Genomic DNA, 26902 nt, shown 5'->3' with positions numbered 1-26902 from the left:
CTATTGATAGTACTGTATTCAGCTTTGCATTGGATTCCATGTGTTATACAGTCACTGTGCAAGATGCAAAAAACTAAAAACTTTAAAAAGTGCATACAATATGTTTGTTCACTGTGACAGATTGGGATCATGTTATGCTTTTTAACATTTCATAACTGCATTGCATTTAGAAATAAAAGGTTGAGAAACATCAGCCCTGTCTGGTTATCCACAGATAAATGCAGCCTATAGTCTCCACTGAATACAGACGTGTATCCAGTATATCCATTTCTTTCAGATGGTCTCTGTAATCAGGGTGATCTTTTACAACAACGATATGTAAAGTTTGTGATAAAGTAGAGAAAGACTTGTCTAATCTGCAGAGACAGAAATAAAAGCACACATAGAGCACAGCTTGATGAGGCTTAGTCCAAACATCAAACTGCAGTTTGTCCCCATCAGCAGGATCTCTGTGCTGTTGTTGCTCTGCGTGACAAAGTGTGTGTGTGTGTGTGTGTGTGTGTGTGTGTGTGTGTGTGTGTGTGTGTGTGTGTGTGTGTGTGTGTGTGTGTGCGTGCGTGCGTGCGTGTGTAGGGGTATGTACATGTCGTAAATTCAGTCAATATGGTCAGCCCTTCCAACGTGGTAGCCTTCCCAGACACTGGTAATCTCTACAACACTGGCAAATATGGAGTTCATATCAAACATGCAAAGTCTATCAAATGCATGGGCTCCAAAATTCACAAGCAATGACCAAACATGATTCAAAATAAGAGACACACCAACATTGACATCACATATATGTGTGCCCTGCCTCATACAGACTGCAGCAAACGCAGCATGGGAACAGAGAGGTAACGCTGCTGAGATGACCTCATGGCTGACCCCATGGAGCCAGACATTAATCCTAAAAACACAACCCTACTTCACAGACAACACAACATCCAGCACTAAGTAAACTTCTGCTGATCCTGTCTGAGAGGTTGCCTCCTGTGATGAATCTAAGTTTTATGTCTATTTAGAATAAACGTACTGAGACAGTGTTTGTAGATATGATACATAGATATACATATAGATTCACACACACAAATGAATCACAGTAGGAGGTATCCTCTCAGACAGGATCATCAGGAGTTTATTTAAGACTGGATGTCTATGGCTGTAATCAGTTTAATATACTGATTAATGCTTAACATATCATAACATGGGACCTGATTCAAACCTTACAAATATACCCCTCCAAAAAATCTATATCAGATTTATGGCAAATTACTCTTGGAACAGTCTGTTCTAAAGAAATGCAGATTAAACAACATCTAGATGCAAGTTCTGTAGAGCTCCATTAAAATCAGCAGCTAGCATGTGCTGCTGTGTTTTCTTAAACACAAACATAATACAAAATGAAACAATATGGAAAATTGGAATATTTTCCTCTACTTCTCAAATTTAAAAGATTGATTTCCACTGCAAACCAACGTGACATTTTAAATGAATGAATCAAACCAATCACAGCAATGAGCAAAAAAGAATAAATTAAGCCAATTGCTGGAATCAGGATGACATCTCTGTAGACACCTCACTGTTTGTTCCAATTCTGATAGACAGCAACGATAATGAAAAAATTACAATGGGTCAATATTTTTCATCTTTATTGTTTCTCACTTTGTGACTACTGGTTATAACTAAAAGAATGGATTTAAATAATACTTTACACTTCATTAAGTTAAACTAAAATGTCATGTTTCCCTTTTTGCCTTCAAATGTCCAGAATCTGAACACCAGCAGATTTAAACTGCATCCTTGATGGTCCCCAAACGTAGAAAAGCATTTGATAACTTCCTAATCCTTTTTAACAGGATTAGTCAGTCAGTCATCTTCAGATTACCACCGCTACATCCGCCGCAGCGGGTCACGGGGAGCCAGAGCCTATCTTGGCAGCATAGGGCGTGAGGCGGGGGACACTCCGGGCACGACGCCAGTGCACCGCGGAGCCACACAGAGAGACATACAACCATGTACACACACACACACACACTCATTCCTACGGGAAATTTGGAACGGCCAATCAACCTGAAGCGCATGCTTTTGGAGGTGGGAGGAAGCTGGAGAACCCGGAGAGAACCCACGCAGACACGGGGAGAGCATGCGAACTCCACAGAGCGGGTCCGCCGTGTTGTGAGGCAGCAGCGCTAACCACTGCGCCACTGTGCCGCCCTAAAAAATAAATGATTCTATTTATTTACCATGTAAATCACAGAGATGACAAGTTTAAGTTTAACTAATCAACTCCATTGTCCTTATTTTAAATTTTATACAAGAACAACATCTAAAATAAGACTGGGACTTCCGTCGAACCCTAAGACAACTCCTGACGGAATCTTTCCACAGGTGATGGTATCATGATTGAGAATAAAAGGGACGCTGCAGAGGTGCCATATAAACCAACAAATATCACAACTTTTCCTTTCAGCTTTTCCCTTCAGGGGTCGCCACAGCAAATCAATTGCCTCCATCTAACCCTGTCTTCTGCATCCTCTTCTCTCACACCAACTACCTTCATGTCCTCTTTCACTACATCCATAAACCACCTCTTTGGTCTTACTCTAGACCTCCTGCCTGACAGTTCAAAACTCAGCATCCTTCTACCAATATATTTACTGTCTCTCCTCTGGACATGTCCAAACCATCTCAGTCTGGCCTCTCAAACTTTATCTCCAAAACCTCTAACATATGCTGAGCCTTTGATGTACTCCTTCCTGATCCCATCCATCCTGGTCACTCCCAAAGAGAATATCAGCATCTTTATCTCTGCTAAACCCAGCTCTGTCTTCTGTTTTTTCCTCAGTGACACTCTCTAGGCCAAACCATATCGCTGGTCTCACCACAGTTTTATACACCTTTCCTTTCATTTTAGCTGAAACTCTTCTATCACACATCGCACCTGACACTTTTCATCTGAAGTCCTCTTTTTTTTAGCAGGAGACCACATTGCTGTTTACAAATGCTCACTTCTGCCCTCAGTCTAGCTTCAACTACTCTTTCCCATAACTTTATTGGATGGCTCATCAGCTTTATTCTTCTGTAGTTAACACAACTCTGCACATCTCCCTTGTTCTTAAAAATGGGCACCAGCACACTTCTCCTCCATTCTTCAGGCATCTTCTCACTATCTAAGATCCTGTTGAACAACCGAGTCAGAAACTCTATTGCCACCTCTCCTAGACACTTCCATACCTCCACAGGTATATCATCAAGACCGAGTGCCTTTTCACTCTTCATCCTCTTCAATGCACTCCTCACTTCATCCTGACTAATCTTTGCTACTTCCTGGTCCACAACCTCTTCTAGTCATTGTTCTCGCTCATTTTCCTCATTCATCAACTCTTCAAAGTACTCTTTCCATCTTCCCATCACACTACTGGCACCTGTCAATAGACTTCCATCCCTATCCTTAATCACCCTAACCTGCTGCACGTCCTTCCCATTTATGTCTCTCCATCTTGCCAACTTTTATAGATCAGTCTCTCCCTCCTTACTGTCCAACCTAGCATACAGGTCATCATAATCCCCTTGTTGAACCTTTGCTACATCTACTTTCACCTTACGCTGCATCTCCCTGTAACCCTGTCTACTCTCCTCAGTCCTCTCAGTGTCCCACTTCCTCTTAGCTAACCCCTTTCTCTGTATACGCTCCTGTACCTCCTCATTCCATCACCAAGTCTCCTTATCTACTTTCCAAGTACTCTCCTACCTGTCTCCCTGATCACATTAGCTGTAGTTGTCCAGTCATCTGGAAGCCCCTCCTGACCACCTAGAGCCTGTCTTAACTCCTTCCTAAAAGTCATGCAACACTCTTCCTTTTTCAGCTTCCACCATTTCGTCCTCTGCTCTGTCTTTGTCCTCATCATCTTCCTCACCACCAGAGTCATCCTACACACCACCATCCGATGCTATGTGGCTACACTCTCGCATACCACTACTTTGTCACTGATCTCCTTCATTTTGCATTGTCTACACAGTTCCTGCCCTTCTGGAAGAAAGTATTCACTGTAGCCATTTTCATCCTTTTTGCGAAGTCAACCACCATCTGTCCTTCTGCATTCCTCTCCTGGATACCAAACCTGCCCATCACCTTCTCATCACCTGTTTCCTGCACCAACATGTCCATTGAAGTCTGCACCAACATGTCCATTGAAGTCAAATGTTGGGTAACGATGGTACAAAGTACAGAGAGGAGGATTTGGTTAAATTGAAACAGGATGATAAAGTAGGAACAATCTGCAAGTTAGAATTGCCATCTACTGCTAGTCTGATGATTGTTGAAAATCATTCCAGCATTTACAGGGGAGTTTTTTCGATAAAATGGTTGATGTTGTGTGAAAAATGTACCAGTGTATACATACTTGAATGGACTGGTAAGACAAAGAGCGATAAACCACGTTTACACAGAAATTATGCAACAGCACCAAAACAAAAACCTTCTGATATCTTTGTTTGCACTTTTGAAATCATTTTAATCACAAATCTACTATGATAAAATCCTGTCTACTATTATAAAATCCACTCCAAAACCAAAGTGTGCAAGGGATCGATTCAATACGAGTCAATTCATTTCTCGAGATCTTGGCCTGCTTGCTTTTTTTCCAGCATCCAACTGATAACTCTGTTCGTTACGGCTGAATGATACCACCAGTCAATAGTGCCTGGAGAAAACGTGTCGAAAGTCTGCACCAACTTAAACTCAGCGCAATAAAGTAATCAAAACATGCACTCTAAAAGTGTGAGAGAGGCAAGGGGGCATAAGAGGATTTCAAAAATCCAAGACCTTCTTAGCCCCACCAAGAAAGTACTAAGAATGCCTGCTGGGTGTTGAGGATGGCTTTGACTTCAGCAGATACTCAAAAGCCTTAACGACCATTAAACAGCTTGAGAAGGTTTCCGCAGGGGCTATAAAGCCTGCATCCTGGTAAATGCTTAAACTGTCAACTTCCCACATTTCTCCATCGTTACAGCTTCGGAAATACAAAAAGTGGTCTTAAATGTATGAAAACTGATCACTGCTACAGTCAAGTCACAAAAACTGAAAAGTTTTCATGATTACAGACAAGACTGAACATCTCATATCTTAATGAGAGATATTTTAAGTTGGCTTAGACAAAGCTGACAAATGTCATTACTTAGACACAATCTGATGGACAAAGCAAAACCATGAGATCTAATCTGATTTCTAGTTCTAGAATTTTATTTTGAAATTTTTTATGTTTTATTTTTTTAAAAATTAACAGCAAGCTATTTAGAACAGTCCATCATAAATAGCATGCTGTTATAAATATGGATGTCAGCAGAATGTTTTAGGCAAAAAGTACTAACTGATAAGCCACTGATATTGATCGGCTACCATCATTCATACACACCAATACACCCACACACAACCGGTCAACAAAGTTGCAGGGACACATGTTTTTGTCAGTCATATGTAAGATAACAGTCATTTCTAATCCTGCAAGTCTAACATCAAACTGTGGATGACAATAGACCGCCTTCTGCTGGTGCATTGACTTGACTTGTGATCAGATTTTACATGTGTTGATGTATACCAGATTAATATACTCTATATAATCTATGCTATGTAAAACGGGTACTTGAAGACTTTTGTTATTAAGACAATTTCCTGCCCTGTCTTACCCCACATTTGTAATTATTATGACGTCTCAACAATATAGTCTACCACCTTCTGGTTACTCTTTCTTACTGTGCCACCATGGCAACACATACCTTCTGACCAGTTTATAACAAACAAACAAAAACACCAGATCAAGGCAAGGGATGCTATTGGTGCTTCACCCTATCATGCACGTCCATTGGAAGAGAGGCCAGAGAACAAATGAGGCGTAATCGAAAGCACAGACATGAAGGGAAGGAAGCAACAAAACAGAAAACTCTATAAATGACAAGGAGATCTTAGATACAAAATCTCAATTCCTTTATTAATATTACTGTATTCCACAGAATATGAAAAAAGTCAGATGCAGCAGTAACAAGACAGTCAGAGAGTGCAACATCCTGCGACACCCCTGTATTCAAACTTTTACCCTGACCTATTTTTATACGACAGGGTCATTTAATAAAAGACTCATGATCCAACATGTAACTGGTGCATTCTATTTGTCATGAGGTTTCAGAGATGTGTACCTAAAAAGGTATGAAAGTGAAAATGTAACCTTGACCTAATTTTTCAAGGTCAAGGCTGTGATCTAATTTTCATCCCCTTGCCTCCCTGAATATAATGCCCTTTGTTTTGTCTTTCTATCTTATCCGGTTCCTGAGATATGTGCAAAACTATCTCAGGATAGACTAGAACCAAGGCAGTCAGAGAATGCAACATTCCGCAACACCCCTGAATTCAAGTTTACCCTGACACTGACACTACTCACACTGGCCTTCTCCCTTTCTATCTTAAAGGGTACCTGAGTGTACAAAACTTGAAATTTGACCTTGACCTAGTTTTCTCAAGGTCAAGGTCATCATCTCATTTTCATCCCCTTTGCCGCCCAAGTAATGTGCTTTTTGTTACATCTTTCTATCTACAATGGCTGTGAAGATATTTGGTGGACGAACAATCGGAAGGACAAACACACAAACACTGACAATTAAAACACATCACCGCTTCATGAGGTGTAATAAACGAACACATCATCCAACCTACCTATCTCCAAGTACTCACAGTTAAGTACTCACTGATTAATAGTACTGATTCATGTCATTAGATGTTATTTCATTTAAATGGAGGTAAACGCTCTGCACTGTAAAACCCTGATTATTCAAAGACACGAGCAAATTGGTATTTGGATGTAACAAATAGAACATCAGCGTCATAGACTGACATACAGTATAGTATGGTGTCTGTGGTTGGTCAAAATACAGAAATCACACAACTCTACACTGATGACACATTGAGCGAATACTACGATCACAGATATCAGTGAAGTTTGAAGTGAGTTTCGCTAATTTGCTATATCATTAAAAGATTAAGGTTAAATTAGATTTATCAATCCTCAAAGAAAGATTACATGTGTTTACAGGCCTGTGACACCCCCCCACACACACACACACACACACACACAGACCACCGTCATGGTGTACCCCCAATGAGCAACTTATGACCTGCGCCTTGCTCATGGGCACCTCGGCAGTGCTCCAGGGGTGAGCTGGCACCCCCTACTGTCAGCTCACACTCCGGGTGGCTGAGAGGGAGCGGGAATCGAACCGCTAATCTTAGGAACATTGGACGACCTGCTGAGCCACTGCCGCCCATTAACAGTGACAATTTCAATTAAATCGTAAAAACAATGGACTGCATTTATGTAGTGCTGTTTTCCAGGGGACTCAAAGCCTATACACTGAATTCGTCATTCATTCACTCCACAGTCAGACCAGTGGTAAACGACATCTGTAGCCAAAGCTGCCCGAAGGCAGACACACCACCGACCACCGCCAAACACACTCGCACACATTCCAAGACCAGTGTGGAAGGACACGGACACAACAGCACAATGGGAGGGAGCAGGTCTAAAAGCAGTTCTATAAAGTTGAATGCTGAAAACGGGAAGCTAAATGTTTGAAATTCTACAATTTTATTATAGATAACAAGCAGCAGGTACAATATACAGACAAACAAAATGAAAATACATAAGGTACAGTTATTGATCTACTTTAAATCAAACCAAAATAACTACACCTCTGCAGACAAAATACAAGTCTCCACAACTGAGCAGATACAATGTTTGCTGTGACAACAGCCTGTGATTGTGTGAGACCTTTTAAACTATTTTCAAAACTAACCAGGAAATCCAGTTTCCTTTCGTTTACCCCAGAGCTCTAAAACTGCTGATCTTTCCTAAACCATTTTCCACATTTAAACATTTTCACTTGGAAAGCAAGGATTTGTGGCTAGCTGGAAGAGGTGTGGAAAATGATAATCCAACCAAATACAGACAATGGATCTTAATTCTAGGGTGGATATTTTAACCAAGGCCTTTTATCTAGCATCACTTACCGTATTTTCCGCACTATAAGGCGCACCTAAAAGCCTAAAATTTTCTCATAAACCCGTAGTGCGCCTTATAATCTGGTGCGTCTTGTATATGGATTAATATTCATATTAATATTGGTTAAAAACATGATTGCTGGAAAAAAGCCGGCAGTCTGGTCGCCAGTCATGCCGCACTCCCCCACCAGAGGCGCACCCTCACAAGGGACTCGGGCCCACGCCCCCTAACAACGGTAGTCAAGGGGCGTCACCGAAGTCCCGGCTCTGACTGAGCTGCTCTCAGACGGTAGAACCGACTGTAGGAGCACCGGTGATTACGTAGCAAAACATAAGGAACTTTCAACAATTCTATTAATAAAGTTTGAGTGACTGATCTCAGTATTTCCTAACTATTTGGCGTTGGAAATAACCCACTTTAAACTTAATTGCTCCTAAAAATGCCACTGTGCTGTCATCTGGACTCTAGTGACGGTCCATTCTATTAGTCTGTGGAAACACACGGAGAAACTGGCATAAAGGTGAATGAAAGACCCTCAAAGCTGAACTTCCAGCCTTTTCTGAAATTTCAAGAGCAGTCACTGCTAGACAAACGTGTCTGATGTGCTGCAATTGATTTACAAATGTAGTTGATAGCTGTGGGCGGGCGGTGGAGGGGCGCATTCAGGCTTGTGTATTCTGTCTGCAGCGACGTGCTGTGAGATTCACGGCGGTGAGACACCGACGTTAAAGTCAGTTCTAGGAGTAAAACAGTGTCATATTTGCTAGTAAATTAGCAGCCTGACATTAAAAAATAGTTTAAAAATTGTTTAGGACACACAGCAGCAAATAGATGCACCTCACGTCCGACTGGATTACCAATCGATCGAAACAATATTTAATTAATAAACGAAGACGAACGTCAGAGCTTAAATATCTGCTTCGAACTTCAGATCAGAAAATAATCCGCTCTGTTTGCACTGACTGCACTAGTAATGAATTTAACCAGTTTTTAATGTCAGGTTTTTTAATATGCGTGTTGACTTCTTTCTAAGATGGCAAAGTGATCAAGTGATCAGGTTCCCCTGATGAGGCTCAAAATAGCTTATTGACATAACAATAGGGGCCATTCAAAGGTAGTCAGGAAGTCATGAATGCAATCATGACTGCCTGAGCAGCGCGACTATCTAGTGGACGGATTGAGCAACTACAGACGCTGCAGTTTATCAAATAAATTTTATTTTTTATTGTGTGTGCCTTATAATCCAATGCGCCTTATATATGAAATAAATTGTAAAACAAAAAAATTATTGAGGGTGCACCTTATAGTCCAGTGCGCCTTATAGTGCAGAAAATACTGTATTTGTTTATGAGATCAGTAAGGATCTGATAATCTTAAGAAAATTTAATTTTTAAAGACAAGATTGTAATATTTGAATTGGTTAACAGGTTTTTCAAGGCAAAGAAGGAACCTTCTGCTTGGAGCTTATACAATTAAATGACTCATGATAGAAAAATTGTCTGAAACAATTTGATATTGAAATAATTCTTCTCATTAAAAATCTGTTTACACCTATGCTGTCAAGAGTTCAAGCTTTTCACAACTGTGCAGGAAATGAGCAAGTGGAGTTGCATGCACCACAAAACCTTTTTGTCTTTGCTTTAGAAGCATAGGCCCCGTCCACACGATGACGGATTTTTTTGAAAACACAACTTTTTGAAAATGCATCGAAAACGATTTGCGTCCACAAGAACAGCATTTTAAAAAAACAAACTCCGTCCACACATAAACACATCAGTGCGTTTTCGAAGACGGCTATAAACATGCCAAACCATGTGGTGGCAGTATTGAGTCAAATTTTATCCAATAGGAATCCTCTGTGATTTGTTGGCAGCATTCTTGCAGACGTTTTATGTGACATCAACAAGGTTCGTACATCCATCATGTTTGTACACACAGGCCCATAAATATGACGTCACAGCGGTTTTCATCGCAGGCAAGACGTCAGCGTTATTAAAAAGTTCCTGATACACCATCCACACGACAACGCAGACCCAGCGTTTTTAAAAAAAATCCACCTAGGCCTATGTTTTCAAAAAGCTGCGTTTTCGATCCGGATATCTGCGTTGTCGTGTGGACGGAAAGCATAAACGCAACAATAAAGTTGCGTTTTCAAAAAGTTCCGGCATCGTGTGGACAGGGCCATAGACAGCTCAATGCTCGTCACGAGAAGCCCCCTACATAGCCCTCTACACGTGGATTCACAAACTGGAACCTTAACTGCCACAAACTTGAGCCAAGACCTGACCTCATCCTGCCTATACTCTGCAAATGGCCTGAAGGGAATGCCATAGCACCTTATATTATTGAGGTTCCCCAACTGAATTACTTTATATAAGCAGTTACTGTTTGTTCACATTATAAAAGAAGAATTCTATCATCCATATTTTCCAAGTGGGTGAGGGTTGGAAGTACCTTAAATATTAGCCTTCTCACCAGAAAATATAGTTCACTGAGTTCACTCCCCACTGCTATTTGACTAATGGGACAGGCATGCATCTAAAACATTCAAATAAAAGTTCATACTGTCGATCTAATTTCAGGACATACCTTTAGCAGGTGGTGAAAATACAGAATGCAATGAATGATAATTCTGCCATCAACATTTATCTGCATACACACAAGAATATAAAGGTAATGGGAGCCATCACTCAGACCAGTGAAAATAGTATGTCTGCTTCAAAATAAAATACCTCAAACCTTTTGTTCTTCACTGATGGTTAGAATGGGAAGAAGGCAATAACTGAGTGATTACTCAGCTGACAAAGCACCTGGACCAGGAAGACAGAATATACTGGACAATATTGGAAACAATCACACTGCATGGAGTTAAGCTGAATGCTATCCTCCATGTCACCGCAGATACCACTGTGGGTATGTCTATACCTTCCAGCCTTCTCCCAACATACAAAAACAGCTGCAGGGCAAAAAACAGGCTTTTCTTTAGACTGTTTTTGTCTGCTTATGAGTGAAGGGATAAAACTACTCACCACACAGATACAATGGTATTTCACTTCTAAAAAGCTTTTTCCTCCCTTTAGCTGGACCCAGAGAGTCTACCACACACAGACCCTCTGGCTTTGTGGCTTTCTCATGGTAATTGCTGGGAGCTGAAAACAAAGCGTCACACCGAACACCCCTGCAAACTGACTGCAAAAGTGTTAGGACAGTCTTTAGAGTGCATGTTAGATGCTGTTACTGGATTATCAATAATTAATTCAACATTGGATGGGATATTAAACAACAGGTGAAACCCTGATATTAAAGAAAATTCTGTTTTCATCATGCTGATATGTTCATTCAGGATTCTTGGCTCATACAGCACATACAGACTGAACTTCTGATCAAAATCACAGCATTCCATGGGGACTGAAGGAGTTTCTATGGTACTGCTGATACTTCAAGGCTAAACAAATCTGATTCTACAGGATCTACATTTTTTTCATATGTTTCTTAAAATATTTAGCTCATGATTTGGTACATTTCTTTTGAATAAAGGCAATAGACCACATTTATGAGGTGCACCATGCTAAAACCAATGAAATATGAAAAGCAGCTCTACAGTAAGTCTGACCTACATGAACATTAAGTGGTTGAGCTGCAGCGAATATCTACTTTCCTTATTGACCATTTTCTCAACGATACATGAGGTCCAGAAAAATGACTAAAATGTTGAGGACATATTTCACAAGGTCCAAGATCAGTTTTTTGCACAACTGCACAGGTCTTCAGTCTTCTGTCAGAAGAAACTAAAGAAATCAAGTACTTACGTGTGAAAAGCTTAAATCAAATGTAAAAACAGCTAAACAAAAACACCACGCCTAATCCATAAATTTAATAAGCAACTCTATGAAAATGTTCATGATACATACGTGATTGTGATAAAGAACTGATCGCATGTGTTAATTTTTTAGTTGTAGTCTGTGATAGAGCTGAAAAGATTTGCTTTTTTAGTGTTTTAGCCATTGGATGAATTCAACAGCAACCTACAACTAAAAAGCCATCCAACTAAATCCCACATAAAAGAAAGATTATAACCCTGATAAAGCGCATATTCAGGTCTGCATTCATTTGAAGTCGTCGTGACACACACATTGTGTGTGTCGGACCTCCCTCTGTGTTTAGAGGAGTGTGTGTCCGGGCTGACAAATCCTCAGTGCTGACCGGGTCACGGCTCTTCCCTCCAGACCGCCTTAGAGAAGGTCAACAGAGTCCGATCCGGGATCGGTCCTTCTTCATTAAACATACGTGTGTATGTGGGGCAAATAAAGAGTGTTGGGCCATGTTTACCGCCCACACAGGGGTGCAGGTGCTTCACATGCTGGCGGTGAATTTTTCAACCACCGCCGTGAGAACAGGACTGAACTGAATGGGGCTGCTGGGGGCAGGAGGTTAGAGTTACCCCAGTTACCCGCCCCGGTGTGACACACAATACCCGACATTAGCATCTCTTATCTACACGCAGCTAATTCAATGATAACAGACGGCATTATTAGCAAAAGTGAAGTCAATATGGAAAAACAACTGTATTCAACTTACCGTGATGGTTACTTCATGTTTTTTCAATCGATACTTAAGACTCTTCATCTTGTAACGCGGTGTTTCGTTTGATAAATATCTTCGTGAATAGAAAAACAACTTCACCAGACATTCAGACGGAGTAAGTTTGGGCCGTCCCGTCTCCCAGGGAGTTTCACCTGACGCTTTACCATGACTCTGCTTGCACTTTGATAGACAACCTAAACAGCCAATCAAATCAAAACAACCGAAGTCCGTCTGAACTTCTACCCAATTGACAACGTTAATGGGCGGGACTTCCTCATAAAGAGTCGTTGGGAGAAGTTGGACTCATCTTAGGACAAAGCAGGAAAATATGGCATGACGTCAGACTTACCTGAATAGCGATACACCTGAAAAAAAAATCCTTCACCTATGAACACCTTGGTCTGAAAGCTCTCAATGTTTGGAGCAAACATATGATGTTGACAAAGCTGCTTTTTTATTTGAACTAACACAAACAGAAAATATGTAGTTGATGAATCAGCCCATTTACCTGTCTGTTACACCTCACCGACACCTAGTTGACATGCTGTGGTAGTTATGTAACCTACATCACTCTACATCACTTAAAAGTTAAAATACACCTCAGGGCCTCATAACATATAAGGTGTGCAGTGGCACATAAGTGATAATAGAGTAGTTCTGGTATCTTTGTTTGGGCGCATTAGTTTATGTGTTGATCGAGCAAAGCAGAAGTTGTTAGATAAGATCAGTTATTAGATATAAGATTGCAATGTAAATAGAAATAAAACTTTTTTAATAACCATGAAATATTCATTATTATGAAACTGTAGTGTAAATAAAAGGAGCAGTTTCTGCTTTACAGTATTTGAACCGGAACACTTGTAATATCTGTTGTATTAAGATATTTAAACTGATTTGTTTGATGTGATTTGTGAAAAAGGCTGATAAATAATATATTTTGCCTCCATGTGTCACGTCATTTTATGTTGTGTTCCTCCAAAGTTATTCCTACTTGTACCTCATTGAAGCTGCCAATTTATTTTTTTATTGTTGTAGTAAACATGAAAGGACCCTCTCTGTAACCTCAAATACACATCCAAAATAAATGAAATGTCCTTCATTTCAGCATGCATTACCTAGTATGAAGTTATATTTATCTGTATGTAAATATAAATACTGAAACCCGCTTGCCTAACTATGTAAAAATCATTTGTAGGCCAGTAATTAAGATGCTTCATCAGCCATCGCTTTTTCAAATGAGCATCTTGATTGTGTGAAGAACACACGGCTAGTGAACACCTTTTAGGAAATATATTGAGAGAAAATAAATCATTCTGTTCTTCAATTGCAGTGAGATGACATTGATGACATACAATAAATTCACATCAATTACACTCAGGCAAGCGAAAGAACTGGTTATAAATGTTCAAAGAAACCATTGTGTGCTATTTATAAGTTTCTCCCCTGTCTGCGTACAGGTAATCCTATTTGGTGCAAAAAACCCACTCTGGACTAAGGTGAGTATTTTATTGTTGGTTTCTCTGTTTCTCTTTTGACTCCCCAGTAGCATTTAGCTACTAAACTAAAGTCTCACAGGGCTAGTTTTGTGTAGTTCAGCTTCTTCCACCAACTCGTTCTCTTGCAGGAACCAGGACAGAAAGCATTTATCAACAGACAAATATGCAGAACAGTTGAAATATTACAACCAAGATTACTGATGAAAACACTTAAACAATAATGTCGATGTTTGGTCTAAACTCGTTTGTTAAATTTGATCAGAGTGTCTCAAAATGTTTAGCCAAGACTGGCAAAGGAACAAATCAAATCCTAACGAATTTATTTTAGAACTGCTGATTGATCACTGCATTGATGCTGCCATTCAACAGAGTAGAAACAGAGAGTATGTCATTTCTTAAATGCAACAGTAGGAAAGAGGAATAACCAGATCCACTAAGAGAAAAACAGACTGCTGCTAGTCACATTTTATAAATGTAAATATTTTTAAACATTCATTTCTGTGTCCTACTGTGAAGCTTGAAAATGGAACATTACAACTTTACTTACTGGTTAGTTTACAGATAGATGTTTACATACAAACCTGATTAACATTTTTATGTTGAATTTTAAATTTTTATTTTGGGCAAACAAACCTCGTCACCTCAGGCTGAGGATTGCAGGGTAAAGAAATTGAGCAATTACAGCAGTTTCACCTTAATGCATGATAAATGATTATATTTTGTGTAATTGTATAATAGTCCTACGAAAGCAGCGAGACCTAACCGGGTTCCCCCAAGACTCCTCCGGACTTGTGCTGGTGAACTGGGTGAGCTCCTACACCAGTTATTCGACCTCAGCCTTCGGCTGGGGAGGGTCCCGTCCCTGTGGAAAACCTCCTGCATCGTCACTGTGCCTAAGGGGAGATGCCCCACTGAGCTCAACGACTACTGACCAGTTGCTCTTACCTCTTGTGAGGACCTTGGAGGGACCGGAGCTCTGTCTCCCCAGACGCAGGGCGCGATGGGATGGACTTTCTTCAGTTTGCCTACTGCCTCGTATACTTCATCTCAACCCCTGTGCCCAATCAGGCTGATTAAACGGAGTCTCCTTTGGTTTGGGGCTGGATTGTTAGTTCTCTTAGTGACTCTTCAGCCTGTGTGTCTTGCCTGTAGTTTGCTCATGTTTTAAGTCTGCCTGTTCTCCGGACCCTGCCTAAATTCTGAACTCCGCTTGTTCGACTTTCGTTCTGGTTTGTTGGACATGTCAAAGTTTATTGTGTCTTCTGATTTTGCCTGATTAAAATACATATGAAAACATCTCTACCGGTGTCCTGCATATGGGTCCTAGTCCTGCTCTGCTTAATTATCTATATCCGTCTTACAGTTCATCAGTCACAAGGATATTTTTGTGGAGAGAATAATTTCATTTTTGAAGTTGCAATACTTTTTCCTGATAATATTTGTAGGTCTTTGTACCTTAACTGAGTACTATTACTAAAATGAGACCCATGTTTGAGAATGTCCTGTGGATTCTGTTGTCTTCTAAAAAATCTAGAAAATTAGTTCAGTCATGTATGAATGTAAATTTCTTTTGTAAATGGTTGAACAGATGCTAATTTAGCTAATTATACATTAAAGATAAATGTGCTTCTGGATTAATTTGATTTGATTGTGAGACCAATCAAAGCCTCACTTGAAATATTCACAAATCCCAGTCTGTCTAGTCAGTAATACAATATGAATGATTAACACCCTTCCATCCATTTTCTTGATGACATGATTGCAGTCTCATCTACAATCACTTATCTACCCTGCGGGTCATTGGTTTGCTGGAGCCAATCGCAGCTGTCTACAAGCAAAAGGCAGGATACACCCCAGATGAGACGCCAGCTCATTGTGCGTTTCACAAAAGACAAACAACCATTCATGCTCACACTCACACCTACAGACAATTTGGTGCGACCAATTCAAGACATATGGAGGTGGGGGTAAGCCGGAGGACGCGGAGAGAACTCACACAAACATGGGGAGAAAATACAAACTCCACAGGGAAAGGAATTGAACTTGGAGCCTTCTTGTGAGGCAGCAGTGCTACCTACAGCCCCATGATTAACATATTTAATATAAGTAACTATGAATATTTGTGGAAAAAATCGTGTAAACAGTTAGTAAAGTAATTCAAACTGTTCATTTATTCATATTCTGAACCATCTCTTCCGCTTTCAAGGGTCACGTTAGTCATTTGTCACGTTAGTCCGTTAGTCCTTTGGAGCCTATCACAAAGGACTAACGGACGACAGGTGGGGAGACGTTCCGGATGCACCGCCAGTGCATCACCACTCAAAAGACGAACAACCACACACACACACTCACACCTACGGACAATTTGGAACTGACTAATGCACATCAAGTACATGCTTTTGAAGGTGGGAGGAAGCCGGAGAGAACCGTCTCAGACACGAAGAGAACATACAAACTACGCACAGAAAGGATTCGAACCCAGAATCTTGCTGTCACCTCACCTGCTGTGAGGTGACAGCCCTTCCTACTTGGCCACCACCTTTAATTTATGCTTATTATTTTTCAATTTTTAATAAAAAAGTACACGTGCAGGTATTCTGAATTTTTCAAAAATTTGCAACATACAAATCTATGTTGGTGGTGAACCTATGCCAGTCCCTTACTTTTCATCTTATGTCGTTGAGTGACACTTCATGGTTTATCTCAAGAAAACAGTCAACAACATAAAGATCTGTAGAAACTTTTCTTTTTTACAAATGGATACAAATACACAGGATACAGATATGCAAACACTAAAAGTGCCGACCATGCGGTCTAGTAATATATATTGTACCTCATATCAGAAGAAACACTAATAAATACACGCATGCAAGAATAACATATCTGTCATCTGGAATGCACAAAAAGACCAAAAGGTTTTTTTTTTATTTCTTAAAACTTTTCAAAGTGAGAGAAGAAGAGCAAAGGCAAAGAAATATTTTAACGACCTGTGACGATCTCATTATGACCTTTGAGGGGCATGAGATCAGGTCAAGAGAAAAGTTCAGTCTTCACTTAAAATGGTAGTGATAGTTTTTTTTACATGTGGGACGACATGCTTCAGTCACTGTGGCCAGTGTTCTCACACAGCTTTACGGTGATACTCCGGTGGAGCAACCTCATAGTCGCTGGCACTGAAGAGGGTGGAGGAATTCTTGACCAGGTACCTGAAGAAGAAGAAGAACTGACTGAGAGGGTGGAGTGGAATGGAAACTACAACCGTCACCTCTACAGGTAGAGCTTCGGTTCAGGGCCCTGACAGGACATTCAACCGACAGCCATGTGGTGTCACTGGATCATTTACAGTAAAAACAACGCTGGTCACAACTCAACTACTTCACTGTGTGTCACAGACTGATATTGTGATGAAAGAAGAATGCAGGTAGTTTCACCAGATGATGCAGTGTGTTACTCATGCAAAGATGTAACTCTCACTGTGGAACAGCGCTGTCACTTTGTATTTCCAATTGATTGATTTCGAATCAACGTTGTTCACTAAAAAACTGAGCCACCCTTCATCCCAGTCATGTAGATAAACTTATTGAATTTGTTGGAACTTTTTTTTTTTTAAATCAACAGCCCTGTTGTGCGAAGCTGTGTGCTCAGAGCGATGCTAAGCCTCAACAATACATTGTACAGCCCAGACATAACAAAGTCAAAATTTTAGAGTTTATATTATAGAAAAATAATCCAGATTTTGATTTTCAGGTCCACTTAATCAAGTAGAATTTTTATTTTTATTTTACTTTAGTATTTCTGCAGGAGTTGCAGTTCAGTTTTTTCCCACCACTTACCCAATTCACCCGTGTGAAAATCACACTGATTTAAGTCAACATAATTCTGTTGGGTTGTGTGGACAGCGACAGTAAAGATTGTGTGTTTGCTGCGTTATAGATTTCCATTAATGATTACAAACTTCAGCCTCCATTCACGCATCAACTGTGAAACCATATAAAGTATTTCTTCTACCTCAAACACCCAAACATCAGATCCACCTGTCATACAGTTCTATTGTGCTGTCACTGTCAGGACATCGACTTCGTGATGTGTGTTTTGAGGATTTGAAACAAGTCTGGCTGCGCAAACAAAGGAGTGTTGTCAAACGTGACTCTCTGGTGAAGTGGTGGGAGTTCAAACTTACTTGAGGAAATCTTGGAGGTAACTGAGCAGCAAAGCCAGACTCTTCTCATCCAGTGGAGTGTAGGCCAGCATGGCTCCGATACGAACTGCAAGGAACGGCAAAATACGTGAGGAACAATCAAAGAAACAGCACAGTGAATGATTTACAACCAGTTTTTAAAATATTATGTCACGCCTCACAAAAGTAAGGTTTGCTAGACAAACTAGTGACAAACAGCAGGCCACACTCCTGTGCTGATCTGATCTATATAACTTGAGTGACTGTAGTTTTAAGGAATTTTTTACTTACAGTTCAGGAGGGGCAACATGGTTGACTTATCGTGCACTTTACATTGCAAAATGACAATTATTAGTATTATTATTATATAAGACATTTTATAAAAATTATGCAGAAAAACTTCAAAAATAACAAAGGAGAAAGGTATTTCTTCTTGTTTTCAGTGAAATATTCTTAATAATCCAGGTACTCATTCATATTAATGTAGACATCTTGTAAAATCACAGATCATATCACGTTTTCACAGAGTATGTTAGGAAAACTGTTCCACATCCCAACCTAGAACTTCATTTGTCCAAACAGCAGCCATAACAACCGTACTGCTTGGATGCTTAAACTGGTAAATGTGATTAGTTATGGCAGAGTAAACTCTGCCTTGAGCCCTTGTAATCACTGAAGACTGACGTGTTCATCAAAAGCAGTGAATTATTCCATTAGTCATCTTACGCACCAAGCTGAGTCATTTCCTTCAAAGCTTGATTTTAACTCTGAAATGAACGCCACCATGTGGACTAACCACAGGGCATCTCACACCAATCAGCCGTAACACTATGACCGCTGACAGGCTAAGAGAATCAAATGAATTTCCTCATTATCGCAGCACCTGTTAGTAGATGGGATACATTCAGTAGTAAGTTGATGTGTTAGAAGCAGAAAAAATGGGCAAGCAGTGTTCTCGTTTGCATGTGTCCTTGCGTCTTTGATGCACATTTTGTGACAAGGACGCACGATCATCAGACAACGTATATCCCTGGGACGCAAGCTTTAATATGCTTACAATTAAAAAAATCGATGCTACCTTTTTCCGCGATATAATATTGGTAAAAATGCACTTCCATTCAACAGAAATATTGACAATTTATCCATTTCTCCACTTAAATTTTGAACCCGGAAATCGCCATTGTGTTTTGATGTTGCGAGAGTTTGGAGAAAACCCACGTGACAATGAGTGATTTCCTGGGAAAAAAAACAAAAGTTAATGAAAAGAAAGAGACAGATATTACTGTGGACTGTATGGAAGAAGATGCAGAAGAAGCCGAGCAAAAACCAGCAAAAATCTGAACATTTGTACCGCAATGGACGCGATTTTTTCCATGGGTGAGGCACGGCTAAATGTCAGCACCCAAGACAAAATGCAGCGTACAAAAAATGTGTGTGGGGAAGGCTCTGTCATCTTGGTGCAATGTCCACAGGAGAATATATGAATTAAAGGCAAAGAAAACCATTGAGTAAAAAGAAAAAGGGGGAAAAAAAACTGTATAACATCTTTATTTCTTAAACTGTTTTTTTAAGAATAACCACCAGGCTGTAACATTTTGATAAAAATTATAAGTAATTTTCCTGTTTTACTGAAACAGTTTTGATGTCTTTATTAATAAAAATTAACAGTTAAAATTAACAGTTTGTTAAGTTTTGATATTGTACTATTGGCAAAACTCAATCCTTGCATACGCTTCTACCGCATATTCTGTTATTACTTTTGGGATGCATAAATGTCGTGTTGGGATGTACAAATTTTTGCTGAAGTGCATCCCAGGTGTCAGATTATACAGCGCACACAGTTTGGGGCTGCATAGACCAGTCAGGGTGCACACACTGACACCTGTCCACGGAAAGGTCAAACAATGGATGTGTGGGCATCAACACAACCATCAAAAATGGTTCAGGAATGGTTCAAGGCACACAACGGGTTTGAGGTATTGAATTGGCCTCAAATCTCCCCAGATCTCATTCCAATCGAGCATCTGTGGGATGTCCTGGACAAGCAAGCCCAATAGTCAGAGGCTCCACCTCTCAACTGATAGGACTTATCGCACTTCAAGGATCTGGATCTAACATTCTGGTGCCAGATATCCCAGCACACCTTCAGAGGTCCAGTGAGGTCCACGCCTCAAAGGGTCAGAGCTGCATTGGCAACCAAAGGTACTACAGTATATTAAACAGGCAGTCATAATGCTTGGCTGAAGATGCATTTCCACACAAGAAAGAACAATTAAAGTAGCTGCTGATGAACATTTTTAAACTTTATAATGTATCAAGCTGTAAGATTTTAATTTCTGAAAGCAAATGCCATTAGTATGCTACTTCATTAATTAAAATTAATTTACTGCTCTTATTGTGGGATTTTATTTTGTGTACAAAGCTGATTTAACAAAATAACAATCTAAAAGCAGCCTCCTGTACTTTTGCAGTTTTACTTAAAATGTGAACTTGAAGTCTCTCATAGACAGAAGACATGAGTTCTACATAAACATGCTACGTCAAATAAGGAAGTGACTTTAACTGAGGTTGGAGCAGAGGTATAGATAATTCTATCATGGCTATATAAAATATAGGGAATGTTTCACTCAGGACCCAAAAGACATCGTTCACCATTGTGACAGAAATATTTTAAAAATCTAATCTACTAATTTTTAGGTATAGGTTTAAAGCATTGGTTCAGTGTCCAGTGTTAACCTGTGTGTAAGCTGCATGAACACTGATCACCAGATTTTAACATTGACGTGCTTCAGGGCGGCTCCTACCAAACAGCCGTAGTAAGTGTGGAGCTCCGTACACCTGAGACATCGGCATCTCAGGATGCTCAGCCAGGATCTCGGCATACTGTGGCCTCTCAAACTTGTACAGCAGCTGAGTTCCCAGCATCACGTTGAAGTACTCCCGGATCCCTGCCACCACTTCGTTTACTGCATACTCTCTGTGGAGAGAGAAGAGAAGAGCCACACATTTCCCATGAAAGTATTCAATAAGATATAAAACCATGACAGAAAACCCCAAAAGGAAATAAAATAGTCTGTAATCCATCAGGGGAATCAATTAATTGTGCTATCTTTACTTATCTGATTTGTAAAGGAGCACAGAAAAGCAGCAGTCTACCTGTGCCTGTTTTCCACTGTGTAAACACAACTACAATTAATTTGGTTATGCTAAACTTAAATCTTTGGAGTGAAATAACTGAAAAACATACAATGTGTGGCATGCTTAGAGATCCAGGATACACCAGTTACCGTAAAATGGATTAAAATACACGATATGGTCATTTAAAAACTTCAGAATACAACAGGAAGTCTGATCATATCTCATGAAAACTGTCTGAAATTCATTCCATAGAACAAAGTCAAGCAGAAAGTTGAGGAAGAATGAATCTACACTGGGTGACAGGTAGAATGATTACATTATTTTAAAAAAGTTATTTATTACGGCTTCTTATACTCACTTATTGTCTGAGTTTCCTTTTGATTTCTTATAGTTTGCATAATCCTCCAAGACAGTCTCTACATTCTTCTTCGCAGGCAGATGAAATAACTGTAAGCCACAGAAAGCAGAAGAAAACACAAAATGATTTTTAGTTTCAACACTTTCACATTGCTTTTCCTGTGGAAACACAATGTTCTGATTCCACAGGGCCTCACGTCTGAGGTAAATCTACACAAACACTGGACCGTGTTCAGGCTATTGCGTTTTCACCTGCTTCTGGCGGGTGATGAGGTCCCAGTCATCCACCAGCCAGGGCTTCAGCTCCTCCGGGATCTTCACCTTCACCTCCACACGGTTGGTGAACATGTCCTCCTGGACACATAAATGTGCTCATGTTGTAGTTACGTTCTTTTTTTTTTTTTACTACAGATTGTCACTTTATATAGATTATCAATAAACTTCATTATCATTGTTTTATTCTTAAGTGACAACACTTAAGTTGTGTTGAAAACTAAGTATTTTTTCAAGGACTACATATAAACACAAACACTTTTCAAAACCTTTTTTTTGAAAACCATAACAAGGACTTAGATAGATCACCAAACCATTATCACTAAATTGCTATCATTTTGCAGAAGATTTGAAATCACTTCTTTTCATTCATATGAAAATATCTGGACGAGAAAGAAATGTCATTTTTCCATCTTTTCCACTATTTCATGTTTGACCGACACTCATTATGGTCAAAATCTAGTGGAAAAAATTTTTTTTTGGTGTGTGAATTAACTGTGATTGTTCATCTTTTGATGTTGACAGCTTGTCTTTGTGTCCAGGTCATGGTTCATGTGATTCAATCACATTCATCACTCAAGAACTTGACTCATCACACAACTCCAACAGAAGACAGCAGGAAAAAGGTATATATATTAAGGGAAATGTTGTCAAGGACAGATGATCAGCTTGAACATTTCTGACAAGATAATATGAAAGACAGGTGGCAAAAATGAACCCTTGAAAGAATAATTGTAAATGTCCTGCTATGCACTGAAGTAATTATGTAGATGTGTATTCAGGGGACACCGATGATACCTACACTCTCCACGGTGGGGTCAACCCGTGCCCGCTTCTTCCGTGGTCCCTGGGGCATTTCTCCACTGCTAGAACCTTCTCCCGGCCCTGGGGCTAGACGAGACGTAGAAATAAAGGGAATTAGAGTTCAATGCAATCCTGGCATGTTGTCTGTCAAAGCCTCTTCAGCCCCCAGAAATCAGCAGCTAGTACTCATAGGTATAATAGATGAGGACTTACAATTATTAAACGCAAAAAGCATAAATTAGATATATATGAAAACTTTATTCATGTCACTTCACACAAGATGATGGGGCCAACTTGGATCCATTTCTATTAGATACTTTTCCTATCATTTTTAATGAGTAATAAACATTGCAGAACGGGGCGTAAAGTTTGAGAACAAGTCTATGTTGTCCAGAAAATTTTACTCACTCTTCTGCTTCGCCTTTTTCAATTTCCTAGGGAAAAAAAAAAGACATTACACATGACAATGAGATTAAATGCACACACAATGTAGTCCCTCTGTCCAATGACTATATCCCGCACATACTTCAAAATGTATAATAAAGCTAGTTTAACATGTGATGTTTACAGTAAGTTGATTTATTAGAGGTGAGAAAACAACACTTACAGATCAACATTTTTCTGCTGCACAGCGGCAATCTTCTTGCTTGGTGCTAAACCCCTCATCTTTCCCTCAACATAATGGTCCCTGAGGGAAGAAATAAATATTCATCATTAAAAAAAATCAATTTGGAATGTACAAAACAACATTAAATCGATTTTCAGTTCATCTCCAGAAATAAAATTAGATGCAACCCATTCTGATATCCTGCTCCTCACTTCAGTTGTCGTGGAGGATAAAAAGAACACTAATGGATTTAACATCGGGGAGTTGCTTTTTTTTAAAGTCATGAATGCTTACTTATTGCCTTTAACCTCTGTGCACAAAGATGGAAACTCACTGATTGGCCTTTTGAAGCTCTTTTTGTTTCGCAAGGTTGCTGTCCACATATTTGAGAACTCTGCTTTCAGGAACCCATTCATCCCAGCTGCAAGAGAACACAACACAACTACGTCCATAAAAATCAAATGAATAATTCAGAAGACACTGACACCAAACTAAACAGACAAAAAGCACTCATTGTGAAATACAGAATCTAAACTGCTCACTTTTTGTTCCATCCGCTGTAATGAATGAAGTATTTGATTTGCTTATCCTTTATGTTGATCTTTACACACTGTGAAGCAAGAACAAATCGACCTGCATCAGTCGTTGCCTGATGTTTGTGTTGCAGAAAGACACACAATGACACACATATAGTGTGGATTGACACAAACCTTTGCCTCATAAAGCAATGGCCCATGAAAGCACAGGACTCGTTCACCTGCGAGCAGAAAGCAAGACAGTAACACACCCGAACACACAAAGGGAACACAGTCTGCCCCAGAGTCACAACCCGCTGGACCACCGGGGGCACGAAGGCTTCCTGAGTCAATGACGTCTATGTAAACAAGCTAGCTCACTGTTAGCCTTTGGCTAACGTCGGTTATACACATCTGCACATCATAACCTTCATTCTATATTACTTTAGGGTGTCTTATTAATATACTGCACACAAGAATAGACATGAATGAAGCCTCTGTGTCTCCGTCGCCCCCCTTGCAGCACACTACTGTATTGTCCTTCCACAACAACAAACCCGCCCCCCTCCTAAGAGCTTCATCCGACTAATTTTCTCCACCGACCTTCTTGAAATTTAGGTTTAGGGTCCTGTTTTGGCGCCATTCACAGACTCAGCTGGTCGGATCTCTGAATGATCAAGTTCATGCATTGCCAGAGTCCATTTCTTCCAGACACGAACACCTCCGACATTTGAGCACGGGCGAAGGAGAAGCCGAGAATGGCCTGCTGCCCCTCGGTCACCTGACCACCAGGAAGACTCGGAGCCGTGAGGCGTTCACGTGTTCATTCTGAAACTCGGAAAGTAACGCTATCTGTTAAAACGCCTGAATGTGGCGCGTCTCTCAGTTTGTTTTTGTCTTCAGGAGAGCTATAAAGATTTGCTAAAATAGATGTGTTAAAATCTATGGACTCTAATCATAAAATTTTATTTTTACTGCCGGTTATTGTATTTTTCGTGCTCATTCTTAATGACAGAGAGAACCCCGTAGTGTATGTAGCTTTGTAGTTCTGTTTCACCTAAAGTTGGAAGCAGTTTATGAACGCCCCTCTAGAGGAGATTTATTGTCATATTTTTTCTAAAATACTTTTTACTAGCAGATTGAATCGCTTAGTACAACATTTTAGTTTTAAACGTTCAACACGAAACGCATCTTTAAATGACAGCTTTTGCTTTTGTTTTTATCCATATTTTATATTTTATTTTATGCATTTTCCTGAAATAAATACATTCAAATATATGTGTATATATATACAGTATGTGTGTGTGTGTGTGTGTGTGTGTATATATATATATATATATATATATATATATATATATATATATATATATATATATATATATATATATATATATATATATACACACAATGTGTATGTATATATAGAGACCTGCATTTTGAGCAATAGAGAAGACATAGTTAATTGACAGATGCAATAGCCAATCAGATCACGACGCTAAGGCCTTCTAGCTGGCCTCACGTTCACCTGACATGTACGTGTCCTGTGATTGGATACTCACTCTGAGAAGGCGGCGCGATGCAGATGCTATGCAGACGCACATTTGAAGAGAAGCTCTAGTGAGGCAGGGTGCGATCCCTGAAGGAGCTAACCTATTCTAGCTAACCTGAACTAGCTAACCTGTTCTACCTAACCTGTTATAGCTAATGGAGAATGAAAGGAGAATGAATTTTGTGTTTAAATAAGCCGTTTGAAGAGTTGTTTCAGTGAGTACAAGCATTTCATTTATCTAAGTTTTTATATTTAATGTTCTTGTAATTTAATTTAATTTATATCAAATCAATTATAATGAAATAAAATGACCAATAAACTAAAAATGAAAAAAATTCTTGCTCTTCTGCAATGTGTGTAAATAATGTGGTGCACTTGCGCAGCTGTGTGATTGTAGTGGAGATACACCAAGAGACTTGTGTCCCTGCTGGAAAATAGCCTGTTTTATACCTGATAGAGGTGATGCAACATCTAGTAGTGTGTTAGTGTATGTCTGTATTTAGTTTCTCTAGCTGTGGTGTCATAAATGACGGTCATTTCAATCGGTTTTGTTCTGTGATGTAGTTGTGTGACCTCAATAAAAGGTGTGGTCGCGGGATTCTTCTGTGCAAGTGACAATAAAAGGAATGGGGCCGATGCAAGTTTGACTAAGGTAGCATCACTGAAGGCCTAGGTATGAAATGCAGGACCCGCCACTGCCTCCTGAGTACTGCCGAGGTGCTCTTGAGCAAGGCAATGTCCCCTTTACCAGTTGCTCATTGGAGGCGCACCATGAAGGAGCTGCCTGTTCACTCTACCTCCCCCTCACCTGCATGCCACAGGCCCCCCGTGTGTTACAAAATTAAATTAAATTAAATTAATGACAGGAAACACCACAATGGTTGCAGTAAAAACTTGAAACTAAAAGTAAAAATGAAAAAAATGTTGATGAGTATTGATTTTTTTTTTTTATAAAATCAGACACTGCTGTTCAATCGTGGTTCAGCAGAATCATTAAATTAAAATAAAGGAAAGAGGCCTCGACAAAACTGAAGGGACCCTTAATTTAATAATTTGTTAAACAACCTTTTGAGGCAATCACTGCAATCAAAAATGTCTTTAACTATATCAATGATACTTCTGCACTCCTTGTGAGCAAATTGCTCCATTTGTCTCAGGCTTGAAAGGCATGCTCTACAAACAATAGCTTTCCACAGATGTTTAGCACGATTGAGATCAGGTCACATAGAAGGTCACTTCTGAAGAGTCCAATGTTTAGCTCTTGGTCATTCTTGGGTGTTTTCAGCAGTGTATTTTGTCTTATTATCCTGTTGGAAGACCCATGAGCTGTGAGTCAGACCAAGCTTTCTGACGCTATGCCTTGATAGTCTTAAGA

At 39.7% G+C, this 26902-nt stretch overlaps 2 protein-coding genes across 3 annotated transcripts in view; both read right to left on the bottom strand.

Moving 5' to 3' along the window:
• Positions 1 to 12769, bottom strand: part of uacab (uveal autoantigen with coiled-coil domains and ankyrin repeats b) — a 43960-nt gene extending 31191 nt beyond the window's left edge. Inside the window, exon 1 of the mRNA XM_068314610.1 lies at positions 12606 to 12769. Within this exon, the coding sequence (XP_068170711.1) occupies positions 12606 to 12653 (48 nt within the window). The 5' untranslated portion in view covers positions 12654 to 12769. The remainder of the gene's footprint in view (positions 1 to 12605) is intronic.
• A 4068-nt stretch (positions 12770 to 16837) lies between these two features.
• Positions 16838 to 24770, bottom strand: LOC137592514 (mortality factor 4-like protein 1). 2 transcript variants are annotated; one of them, XM_068310771.1, is made up of 12 exons: positions 24582 to 24770; positions 24174 to 24220; positions 24006 to 24073; positions 23798 to 23905; positions 23464 to 23544; positions 23265 to 23290; positions 22855 to 22943; positions 22032 to 22133; positions 21781 to 21869; positions 21089 to 21261; positions 18288 to 18372; positions 16838 to 17313 (listed from the first exon to the last, which is right to left on the bottom strand). In XM_068310771.1, the coding sequence occupies exons 1-12, from the start codon at positions 24619 to 24621 to the stop codon at positions 17229 to 17231; spliced, it is 993 nt and encodes a 330-aa protein (XP_068166872.1). In that variant the 5' UTR covers positions 24622 to 24770; the 3' UTR covers positions 16838 to 17228. The 2 variants fall into 2 exon arrangements, with proteins under 2 accessions (XP_068166872.1, XP_068166880.1); XM_068310779.1 differs by having other exon boundaries at positions 23798 to 23884.
• Positions 24771 to 26902: the final 2132 nt, after the last annotated feature.

Source organism: Antennarius striatus, chromosome 1 (genome assembly GCF_040054535.1).
Source record: "Antennarius striatus isolate MH-2024 chromosome 1, ASM4005453v1, whole genome shotgun sequence".
In the NCBI taxonomy this organism is placed as follows: Eukaryota; Metazoa; Chordata; class Actinopteri; order Lophiiformes; family Antennariidae; genus Antennarius; species Antennarius striatus.
Note: the sequence above shows the minus strand (reverse complement) of the source record. Positions and strands in the feature narration are given on the sequence as shown.

Coding starts and splice junctions, on each gene's coding strand:
- LOC137592514 (XM_068310771.1), bottom strand. CDS start 24,621: ATGGCGCCAAAACAGGACCCTAAACCTAAATTTCAAGAAG. Junction 24,074..24,173: donor CATTGCTTTATGAGGCAAAG/GTTTGTGTCAAT, acceptor CTTGCTTCACAG/TGTGTAAAGATCAACATAAA. Junction 21,870..22,031: donor TCATCACCCGCCAGAAGCAG/GTGAAAACGCAA, acceptor TGTGGCTTACAG/TTATTTCATCTGCCTGCGAA.